The following is a 12,323-nucleotide window of genomic DNA, read 5'->3' on the forward strand; positions in this document are numbered from 1 at the left end:
GTTGCAGCACCAAACTAGACATGATCATGGGCCACCCGACCTGGTCAACCCGCCCGAAAAAAACCTGGTTCGACCCAACCAATACAGCGGGCGGGTACGGGCCACAATTTTTGACCTGTAATAATTCACGGGCCGGTTACGGGCCGTGATTTTTGACCCAAAACCCGACCCAACCCGAGAAAACACAACACAAAGCCAAAAAAACACGTCCCAACCTGGAAAAAATCCAACTCGACATGTCAAACAGGGAGGCACGGGCCGACCCGACCCGACACTAGGCACGAGTCGGGTACGGGCCGTAATAAATGGCCCATGACCCAGCCTTGACCCGACCCGAACTCGACCAGATGTTTGAAGAGGTCTACACCAGATCTACCCATAAGGCGGGGACATACACTTTAGACGCCCTCGGGCAAATCGAAAAATGCGCTTCTCACCCGAGGCTGGCCTCGGGTGAGTCGGGAATGCGCTTCTCGCCCGAGGCCAGCCTCGGGCGAGTCGCGACTGCGTCTCCAACCCTGGGTTGGCCTCGGGCGAGTCGTGATTGCGTCTCCCACCCGAGGTTGGCCTCGGGTGAGTCGCAACTACGTCCCCTGCCCGGAGTCAACCTCGGGTGAGTCGTAATTGTATCTCCCGCCCGAGGTTGGCCTCGCTCGAGGCGTGACTATGTCTTCCGCTCGTGGTTGGCCTCGAGCGAGTCGTGACTGTGTCTCCCGCCCAATGTTGGCCTCGATCGAGGCGTGGCTGTGTCTTCCGCTCGTGGTTGGCCTCAAGCGAGTCGTGACTGTGTCTCCCGCCTGAGGTTGGCCTCGGGTGAGTTGTGACTTAGGTCAAGCTACTCAGTTCCTTAGCACACGATTAGAGATAATCGTGTGGGTACTGCGTTTTGATACTGTAGTAAAGGGTACCCCGTTCTGTGGTACCAATGTACATGCTTTAGGTTAATGTTTGGTTGATGTATTTCGGTATTTTCAAGTATAATGACAACAAGTAAAAAGTTTTTGCATTTTAGTCGATGTTCAAGATATCAGATATTGAATAATCGATTAGCTAGACATGAGTGATCAATCAATTATATGGGATTAATTAAAAATAATCAGTACGCACTAATCGGCAAAATAGTAGTGCAAATATGCAATGTAAGAAATTAAGATATAAAATAGAGACATCTAACCGTTATCGATCTTAATTGTCTTGCTCATAATCTTTTGTTGGGAGCACTTTGTCGTGGTCTGCTTCAAACTCAATATCCTCATCTTCTATTTTGATGTCTCCGCATTTGCTATCAGACTTGAAATTATCTTCATGAAGTTCTCTAACTTTTGAACTTCTACGAGGTTGCCTATGGTAGATCCTCCCAAGTTATATGGCCCACATGCACCTGTCTTTATCTTAAAGACCTCAGACAACTATGCATGTGTACCAGATAACTTAGAAGAAATCCGTCTGAGTATCCCGGAGGACCTTGGAAAATCCATTTACAACCAAGATCGGAGGGTTAAGTAAACACAAATCACATATCGAAGTTCACAGCAGAATTAATATTACAAACAGTTTACAAATATCAATTTAAGAGTGAATACAAAGTTGATTTGTAAGTAATACAACTTTGAAAAAAATGAATACAATTATAAATTTGAAATACATTGCTAGCTCAAATGACAATCCTCAGGATGAAGTACAGAAGAGATACTTATATAAGAAGGCTGAGCCCACCAGCACTTAGCTACTATCTACAGCATAATAAGTCTTTATCTACAACAACACGGTGGGATAAAACCCTGAGTATACAAATACTCTGCGAGACTTACCTAACTAAAGAAAAACTCCAAGGGTATACTGGTTTTGGGGACTCAAGGTAAGATTAAGCAAGAATCAAAGTCTCTTATGCAGAAAAGCTTACTTAAAAATAAATCCTTAAGCCATATTTTAGATTATAAAGTTAAGTACTTTCATAAATCTAGATTAACCTGATCTAGATCAATCACTTGTCCTTCACTAACTTCATTTTACCATATCTTGTTCCACTTCTTAAACTACAATGCAGAGTAGTGATCCAATCTTCATATCGGGGAAGTAACGATGATCCGAATAGATTAATACACAGTTGTGAATATATGTAGCACTTAACTCTTGCATATGTCAACACATCTTTGGATAATTTAAGATCATAATGATTTCACGCCAGCCGAGAGTACAATACTCCACCCTCTAGCCTATAGTCAGGATAAATACACGCTACTCTCGTAGTATCTTCACTTCCAGTGCATGGTAGCTGTTCTACCGGAGTGCTATGGTAGGACTGACGAGTGACGACCACCTATAGTCTGATCAATAGTAAGTTCCATCACCAATAGCTAATACAATGGTAGATATAAATCCACACAGTAACCAGCCATCGTCACAGCACACTGCTGCATAGTGCAGGTCGCCACAACTCTTCTAATTTTCTTTGTTGTTGCTGAGATGGCGACCTCCAGGGCCACGAAAAAACTGGACTATTTTGCCCACGCCTCTTGGTACCCATTTTCCCTTTGCTTTTCTATAAAACCAGGCGAGGCGCCACAAGGCCGGAGCCCACGTCCCACCCCTCCTGCATTTCAAAATAATATCTCCCTGCGCTTTTCCTAGCCCTTTGTCATCCAAGGATACAATAAACAACCGGCGCTTTTACACCCCCGCCAAGAACAGGAGCAACAACAATAAGGCTCCTCGCAACAATCCATTCTCATCCATGGCGAAGCTCATGAACAAGCTGGTCGATTCGTTCGAGCACGACGAGATACTGGACGTCGGCTGCGTGCGCGCCGTGCTGGCCGAGCTCGTCCTCACCTTCCTCTTCGTCTTCACCGGCGTCTCCGCCGCCATGGCCGCCGGTACGTCATACGACCATGCGCCCACCGCGCCTCTATCAGACCGTCTCCTCTCCACTCGATCGCCCTCCTATTTGTTATTTATCCCTCTGGGCTCTGGCCAGGAAAAGACAGGTCCTTTTCCCCCTTTATGAAACGTACGTGGCTCTGCACGCGCGCAGGATCCGACGGGAAGCCCGGCGACGCTATGCCGATGGCGACGCTGGCGGCGGTGGCAATCGCGCACGCGCTGGCCGCTGGCGTCCTGGTGACGGCCGGGTTCCACGTCTCCGGCGGCCACCTGAACCCCGCGGTGACGGTGGGGCTCATGGTGCGCGGCCACATCACCAAGCTCCGGGCGGTGCTGTACGTCGCCGCCCAGCTGCTGGCCTCCTCCGCCGCCTGCGTCCTCCTCCGCTTCCTCAGCGGCGGCATGGTACGCTCCACTTCCACCGTACCCGCGCAGATTCATGGATCTAGGAGTACCACGTGATTTTACTCCAAGTAATTACTGTCCTTGGTAAATTCCGCGGTCCAAAGGATGTGGGGGAGGAGAGAGAGCTCAGAAAGGGGACCAAAAAATCGTGGGTTTCCGTCGTTGAATGAATCCTATATATGCTTGTTTTTGTGGATCCTATTTATGTTATGTTTGGTGTGCGCTGTCGGATGGCTATTGTTTCGGTAGTAGAGAGACGCGGGCCATGCTTGTCTGCCTCAAATCAACTTGGGCCGGGCTCGAATGGGTGAGAGGCTTTATGGAGACCTTTTAGGGTCTTTAATGGGCTTATGGATAATTAGTTCACTCTTTCTTGTTTAGTTTTAGTTTGACCCTTAATAAAGGGTTAAGGGAAACATATTTACTACATAACAATCAACTGATTTTTTTTGCAGCGCTGTCTGTTGTTTTGTAAAAAGTAGTAAACATGAACTAAAAATATTTTTTTTGCCAAGGTTGTGTCTACTTGGTATATATGACAGTGAATTTTATCTGCTCCTGGCTTCTAATAAGTCCATGCCATTCTATTTGACCTGCCTATCTGGTCCATGAGCTTCTGCCTACCAATCAAATGTGGCCTTTCAGATTTAGAAGAGTTAGTTAGTGGAGTACACAGCATGGTCGAGTAAAGCCAAAGCCAAGAGTTGGACTGAATCATACTTATTATCTCCTATATGACAAACGACTGAATCCACCGATATTTGTTTAACGTCGCCCTTTTGATCACGAAAATTAACAACGGAACGGAAGCTGGTGAAAACGACTAGCAGTGCTGACCAAGATGTGCGATGCAGGTGACCCCGGTGCACGCCCTGGGCAGGGGCATCAGCCCGATGCAGGGCCTGGTGATGGAGGTCATCCTCACCTTCTCCCTGCTCTTCGTCACCTACGCCATGATCCTGGACCCGCGGAGCCAGGTCCGCGCCATCGGCCCGCTGCTGACGGGCCTCATCGTCGGCGCCAACAGCCTCGCCGGCGGCAACTTCACCGGCGCGTCCATGAACCCGGCACGCTCCTTCGGCCCGGCCCTGGCCACCGGGGACTGGACAAACCACTGGGTCTACTGGATCGGCCCGCTGCTCGGCGGGCCCCTGGCAGGCTTCGTGTACGAGTCGCTGTTCCTGGTGCAGAAGATGCACGAGCCGCTGCTCAATGGGGAAGTCTGACGACCATCAGCCCCTGTGTTGTGGCGCATGCTTCATGCTTGTTTCTGTAAAACAGGTCATTCTCTGCAAGCATGGTACATACATTGGCCAAGGTAATTAGAGAGGCTTGCTGTAAAGCAGTAGGATTGCTGGCTGTAGAAATTGTTGATGGGCTTTTTTTGGGGGTTTCCTGCCAAGGAATTCTTTCTTTTATATAATCTCAAAAAAGTTTTTTTTTTTTGGTATGGGCTGGGTTCTATCAAGGGTTTGTTAAGGCTATTAGTTTACCATGTAGCAGAAAAACTAGTGGGACGTGAAGTTTTTTCACGTACATTGTAATACTTTGGTATTTTTGTCTACCAGATGAAACTGGAAGTACAGAGCAAAAACTTCTCTATCAAACAGTATTTATGCCTACCGCATTTTAGTAGAAACAACAAGAAGAAGAAAACACAACCTCATTCTACACCATTTTCCAAATCCTGAGAATGAGGCCTAATAAGGCATCTTTAAGAGTTTCTGCAACCCATTACCGATTGAAAAAAAAAACGCTCTCCAACAGTTGGGAAAATCAACTCCTTAGAGCATCTTCAATCGTTCCTAGAAAATCATTAGCAAAGTAAAAAAAATAATTAGTAAATCTATGAGTTTTTAGTAGTTTCTAAATTCGACCTCCTAAAATATAGAACCTAATTTTTTTAACTATTTCAAAATCACCTCATACAGATTTATACTTTATTTGTCTTGTATATTTACATTGAAAACATGTCTTACTCTCCACTAGTCTTCGTTGGAGCACCCGCGCAAGGGTATACCTCTCACTACGAGCTGATTCTCCACCTCTCCGACACAGTGAATCACTCACAACCATGTACAACGTCGATCCGAGTTACCACCAAGTCCTCTGAGGTGATCATCGTGTTTCAATTGCCACCATACAGGTGATGCCAATCACCAAGAGTAGCAAGCTATAGACATTCACTTGACCATGCTTTGGCTCTCTCTTGCGCCAATGAGGCCTTAACGACGGGATTATAATTTTGCTAATCTCCTCACTAAGCAAATGGGTCTTGCAAGCTCTAGCAATAAATACCAAGTGGTTGGGGTAAGACACTTAAATGAGGATGTTGGAAGGGGTATAAATACCCACAAACCAAAATATAGTCGTTACCGTTCTGCGTAGTCGGCGGACGCACCGGATCAGTCCGATGCGTCACTCGACAGGGTGACATCACCCAACGGCTAGTTCTAACAACTAGCCATTACATAGTGGAGGTCTGCCCTACCAGCAGGGCCACACCTAGACCTAATCATGGGCCACCTGATTCGATCGCCCCAAAAGAACTCGGTCCGACCCGACCCGCCCCGATTCGATCGCCCCAAAAGAACTCGGTCCGACCCGACCCGACCCATGCAGCGGGCGGGTATGGGCCGTAAATTTTGACCCAATAATTCATGGGTCGGGTATTGGCCATGATTTTTGAAACAAAACTCGACCCAACCCAAGGCCAAAAACCTGATCCCACCCAAAAAAAACTCGGCCTGACATGTCAAATAGGGAGGCACGGGCCCCCGACACTACGAGTACGGGCCATGCTAAATGGCCCACGAACCGACCTTGACCCGACCTGACGTTTGAACATGCATAGCCACACCGGACTGGTCCGGTCGCCAAACCGTCCAGGACCCAAAATAGTGCTCTCTGGAAGTCTAGTCTGGTGCATCACCAGATCGGTCCGATGTCCATTTCCAGACTGGGCACATGAAGGAGTCTCTAGGAACTTGGTACGGTGCACCACCACGAGACTGGTCGGGTGAACCCAGAGACCCAACTCTTCCTTCTATTTGGGGTTTTCAAATTTGTTTTGACCCCAATATTTTTGTGGGTCTATGTGAGATACCCAGCACTAGTTTTATGCAAGTGCACACTACACGAGACAAGTCTAGGTCAAGTTACTTGTCTAAAACCTCTCTTTATAGTAGAACTAAAAGAAAATAAAGGTCCTATTACTAGATTAAGTGGGCAACAACTTTTTCGACACTAAGAACTAGTACACCATGGCCTATTTTGTGTCCTTTCTTAGCCATTTCATCAATGTTCATCCTTTGGGGTGTTTTCTCCTGTTGAAGATCAAATTCCTGCATTGTGACTTAACTTACCATATAATCTGCAAAATATACGTTAACCACAATAATCTTATGTTGTCATTAATCGCTAAAATCAATAAGGGTTTGGATGCTTTTAGACGGTCCATACACGCACATGCATTTTTCACATGGGAGTTGTTGAGAGAAGTTTTTTAATCTTACTAAAAATATGATTATGTGAAAATTCTTAGAACTTGTTTAGTTAAAAGGGAGTTGTAGGGGAAATGAACTAATTTTCCGTCAATCCCCTTTAACCCCCTCCCCCTCTCAATCCCCTTTTATACCCTTCTACCGAGACAAACCCTTAGAGACACTCTTTATCACAACTCTCAAACTTTGTGCACATGAAAAAAAAATCTAATGATAGAAAAATATAAACACATATCAATCGGCAAAATTTTAGGTGGAAGTGTGTATTGTAAAAGATAGAGAGTGAGGATAGAGTTTCTAATATAAATATACAAAAGATAAAGGCAGTATAAAAGTGATTAAAGCGATTTTAAAAATAGTTTAAGTTTGTATTAAAAATTATTTTCTAAGCTTTAGATGCGAGATTTAGAAACCCTGGAAGGAACCTCCAGATATACAAGCACAAAGGCGTTCATGCATGGACATGCTGGCAGAATGATGCGGCTGAACTCAAATCCATGCATTGGGACATGCACGTTTTCTGCATGCATTCCGTTTCCCTCAGCTGAAACTCGCGGATCACACGCCGCCGTGCTCCGGATTGGATTCTTTCACGTCGTACATAAGCACATAGCCCGTACAACAATAATCCCATCACGTTTCATGCTAAACGACTCGTCACCTACCTTGGAACATACATATACACGTGTGGGACTGCAACTGCAACGTGCCCATTGAAAGACGGACCACTGAACAGGCGAACACCAATTGTGGTCTTGTGGATCGCCAGTGATGCAGTCACGGCAGAGCAAGGCATGGAAGTCCTCGAACAAATGCCGTCAGATTATTGGCTCTCAAGGATTCTAGAGTGGGAATCCAAAGACCTTGGTTCACTCTGAAGATTCTTTTTAATAAATCTCTACTACTATAAAATACTAGTTTCAACGTTTGTCTAGCGTGACGTCCAAAGTCCATAGATTCCCTTTATAAATCAGTAGGCCGTTATTTCATAGATAGACCGTAAAAATCAACTTTACAACATAGATAGGCTATGAGAAATCATCCAAGCCCAACACGATAGGAAGCCACACGCAGCGCAGCGCAACACAACGCTCTCATATAGTACCACCTCATTAGCTGAAGGAAAATGAGCCACTGAGCAAGCGATAAAAAGGGATCAAGCTTTTTTCAACTCATACCTTTCTCGGTTCACTAGTTTCGACGGTCGCCCTGATCACGCGCGAAGCGCGTTGGTCCCCTTCCCATACCAGTGGGATGTTACTCCATAGATAAGCCATGAAATTAAACCACCCAAACCCTATTAGGGACCATTACACTATAGATGGGTCATCAGAAAACATCAAATCCCAACATGATAGGGGGGCCACAACAGCGTAACGCTATGACATAGTATCACGTTGCTAGCTGAAGAAGGACGAGCTACCAAGTGAACTATAAAAAAGGGGTCGGACTCCTTTTAAACTCATACCTTTCTTGGCTTTTTAGCTAAGATAAAGTGTAATATTTGTTCTTATCAGTTCAATATATGATATGTATACCAGATGTTCACTTTGATATTAAATTTATTTTTATGGGTATCAAATATTATTGTATGTTGTCGTAGCGAACGGGCGTTGTACTAGTACCCTAAAAAGATCTCATATATGATGTTGAGTACTCGGGAACCGGGTACATGAAATAGACCCTTCCAAAACGGCCCACCTATCTACCAAGTCTCTGCCGAGCAACTCTGCGAGGCGGACTCACCAACTCTGAGAGGCGAACTGACTGACCAACTCTCTGATGACCAACTCTACCGACCAACTGTACGAGGCGGACCCGCTAACCAACTCTCCGATGACCAATTCTGATGACCAACTCCGATGACCAACTTCGAAGACTAACTCTGATGACCAACTCCGCCGACCAACTTTGCGAGGCGGACTGGCTAGCCAACTCTCCGATGACCAACTCCACCGACCAACTCTGTGAGGCGGACGAACTGATCAATTATTCGATGACCAACTCCGATGACCAACTCTAATGACCAACTCCGATGGCCAACTTCGATGACCAACTCTCCGCCAATCAGCTTCGGCCAACCAAGTCACTATTGAGCAACCGAGCGAGGCAAAGATCTAAGTCCAGCGCTACTGATCCACATCAGCTACAACGGGACGCATCACCATCAAGCCACGTCCGGACATATGCACAACATGCTGAATGGGCACTGGTGTCTCTACAGTGACCCGTATATTGGAAGGACAAGACAACGTGCCATACCGAGTATACGCCTACGCACGCTGGCAGGTGACGAAGGGATCATGACGACAGGAGAAGCCACGCCAAGTACGACCGCACCGTAAGACCGATCTGTGGGACTCGCCACACACCACTACAAAGACATCAACGATGGTCTCGCTATAGGAGCTGGAGTAACGGATGATGCCATACCGGGAGTACGACTACACACGACCCTATAGAGGAGCCACCACGACAACTCAGGGTTGCCAATCTCTCTCTCTCTCTCTAGTATAAAACAAATCTTCTCTGTATGGTCCTACCCTTGAGATATAAAAGGGCAGGCCCCCTCCTTCCCACAAAAGCACACTTTTGTAACACGCTCCAGAGAAATACTACGTCAACACTACACTGGACTAGGGTGCAAGCCTGAACTCGAAAGTCAATCTAGCCCATACTCGGATGGCGGTTCGTTTTGGTGTCATTATGTCTAGTTTTGAGAAACCAATAGAGGAATAAGTAACAAGTAATTGTTGCCTTTTGTAGCAGAAGTATTGCTTCGAAACGTCTCGAATCCATCACTTGAGTCCCGGCTGCTCACCATTCAGAGTGAGTCCACGCTAGCTTCCCCTTTGAACACAAATCTTATTGTCCCCTGGTTTCCAAAACCACGACAATTGGTGTGCTAGGTAGGGGACCATTAGCGTGCCAAGTGACATCTTCCACTCTGATGGCTCACAATTGAGCGTTCACCGGCGGCGAGAGCTTCGCTCCAGGAAGCCGCATCATGTTTGGCTCTCTCGACTTCCTTGCCACTACCACCGGCGAACCCTACCTCGTCCACTCCGACAGCATTCGGGGCGACTCGCCGACATCTAGCACGCTAGGGGATGCAAGGGCAGCGCCAAGATCTATGTGTTGCACCACAATGATCATCAACTGACCCCCGTGGAGTACGAGGTTGCCATTGTTGGCCACCAGCCAAGCTCCGCCATGGACACCTACGAGGACAGCCCAAGTCAATGCTTAACCGAAGAAGTATGATGTCCGTCTTTGCTTGGACAGTTGGCGAGGCGACCATTCATCCAAAAGGTAGCATACGAATGAACTCTTCCTTTGTAATAGAATAACATTTACATGTGATCCAGTCGGCGAGGTCCACACTCATAAACCCGGTCCCTGGAATCCATGTCATAGTTCTTTTGTACCCGGTGAGGTCCACCCTCATAAACCCAGTCTCTACCATCGATCGCCTAACTCTTATGTATCCAGTTATAAAGGAAGAATTTGCTCTCAGTTCAATCCTTTCCCTGCTTTAATTTACATATATTGTTTCCTCTAACCCACATGTGGTTTCTAACTTCTATTGTGATCATGTAACTAGCTGTCGCTTAGTTTGGGCCCCTCTTTGGTGCTGAACAAGGATCAAACTGCTACAGACCTCCAGCAGTGGAAAGGACCACGTTCTGGGGGTGGTCCTAAGTTGGGTAGTCACGTAGCCTAGTTCTGTACCGTAAGCCTACACCCTCCACCACCCTAGAATAGCTCTCCTAATACCTCGGACTGGGTCCCTAAAGGTCTAGACCTCAACCAAACTTAAGGGTTGGTTCCTGAAAGGGAATTAGGCTTACACCTAGTTCCTAAATAATTTTGGTGGTTGAATTGCCCAACACAAATATTGGACTGACTAGTTTGCTCTAGTGTATAAGTAATACAGGTGCAAAAGGTTCACATCTAGCCAATAAAAAGACCAAGTGTTGGATTCAACAAAGGAGCAATAAGGCAACCGAGGGCACCTCTGGCTGGAGGCACCGGACTGTCCGGTGTGCACCGGACAGTGTCCGGTGCGCCCGTAGACTTCGTTTTTCTACCCTTCGCCAGAGGACTTCGACTTCAACCCTTCGCCCTCGGGAATTCGCGGAGGCCGGCGCGCTATAATTCACCGGACTGTCCGGTGTGCACCGGACATGTCCGGTGCGCCAACGAACCGCGGCCTCCGGAACTCGTCATCCTCGGGTTTTCACGACAGCCGCTCCGCTATAATTCACCGGACTGTCCGGTGTGCACCGGACTGTCCGGTGTGCCAGCGGAGCAACGGCTCTCTGCGGCGCCAACGGCTCCCTGCGCAGCATTAAATGCGCGCGCAGCGCGCGCAGACGTCAGGGCTGCCCATACCGGTGCACCGGACATCAAACAGTGCATGTCCGGTGTGCACCGGACATCAAACAGTGCATGTCCGGTGTGCACCGGACACCCAGGCGGGCCCACAAGTCAGAAGCTCCAACGGCTAGAATCCAACGGCAGTGATGACGTGGCAGGGGCACCGGACTGTCCGGTGTGCACCGGACTGTCCGGTGCGCCATCGAACAGAAGCCTCCAGCCAACGGTCAAGTTTGGTGGTTGGGGCTATAAATACCCCAACCACCCCACCATTCATGGCATCCAAGTTTTCCACTTCTCAACTACTACAAGAGCTCTAGCATTCAATTCTAGACACATTCAAAGAGATCAAATCCTCTCCAATTCCCCACAAAACCCTAGTGACTAGAGAGAGTGATTTGCCGTGTTCATTTGAGCTCTTGCGCTTGGATTGCTTCTTTTCTTTCTCACTTGTTCTTGAGATCACAACTCCATTGTAATCAAGGCAAGAGGCACCAATTGTGTGGTGGCCCTTGCGGGGAAGTTTTGTTCCCGGCTTTGATTAGAGAAGAGAAGCTCACTCGGTCCGTGGGACCGTTTGAGAGAGGGAAGGGTTGAAAGAGACCCGGCCTTTGTGGCCTCCTCAACGGGGAGTAGGTTTGCAAGAACCGAACCTCGGTAAAACAAATCTCCGTGTCTCATTTGCTTATTCGCTTGGGATTTGTTTTGCGCCCTCTCTTGCGGACTCATTTATTATTACTAACGCTAACCCCGGCTTGTAGTTGTGTTTATATTTGTAAATCTCAGTTTCGCCCTATTCACCCCCCCTCTAGGCGACTATCAATTGGTATCGGAGCCCGGTGCTTCATTAGAGCCTAACCGCTCGAAGTGATGTCGGGAGATCACGCCAAGAAGGAGATGGAGACCGGCGAAAAGCCCACTACAAGCTACGGGAGCACTTCATCGGAAGAGTCCCGCACCAAAAGGAGGGAGAAGAAGAAGAGCTCCTCCAACAAAGGGAAGGAGAAGAAATCTTCTTCTCACCACAAAGAGAAGAAGGAAAAATCTTCTTCCCACAAGCCGCATCGGAAAGGCGACAAGCACAAGAGGATGAGGAAGGTGGTCTACTACGAGACCGACACTTCATCAACATCGACCTCCGACTCCGATGCG

General features: G+C 47.5%; 1 protein-coding gene and 1 pseudogene across 2 annotated transcripts; both read left to right on the plus strand.

The window, feature by feature from the left end:
* The first annotated feature begins 2,557 nt into the window (after nucleotides 1-2,557).
* Nucleotides 2,558-4,895, plus strand: LOC541897 (tonoplast intrinsic protein 4). Of its 2 annotated transcripts, none has more exons than XM_008650057.3 (3): nucleotides 2,558-2,876; nucleotides 2,978-3,288; nucleotides 4,143-4,895. In XM_008650057.3, the coding sequence occupies exons 1-3, from the start codon at nucleotides 2,735-2,737 to the stop codon at nucleotides 4,512-4,514; spliced, it is 825 nt and encodes a 274-aa protein (XP_008648279.1). In that variant the 5' UTR covers nucleotides 2,558-2,734; the 3' UTR covers nucleotides 4,515-4,895. The 2 variants fall into 2 exon arrangements, with proteins under 2 accessions (XP_008648279.1, NP_001105033.2); NM_001111563.2 differs by having other exon boundaries at nucleotides 2,591-2,876; nucleotides 3,035-3,288; nucleotides 4,143-4,877.
* A 3,360-nt stretch (nucleotides 4,896-8,255) lies between these two features.
* LOC111589695 (uncharacterized) lies at nucleotides 8,256-8,432 on the plus strand (annotated as a pseudogene).
* The last annotated feature ends 3,891 nt before the right edge of the window (nucleotides 8,433-12,323 follow it).

The sequence above is a fragment of the Zea mays genome, chromosome 6 (assembly GCF_902167145.1).
Source record: "Zea mays cultivar B73 chromosome 6, Zm-B73-REFERENCE-NAM-5.0, whole genome shotgun sequence".
Lineage (NCBI taxonomy): Eukaryota > Viridiplantae > Streptophyta > Magnoliopsida > Poales > Poaceae > Zea > Zea mays.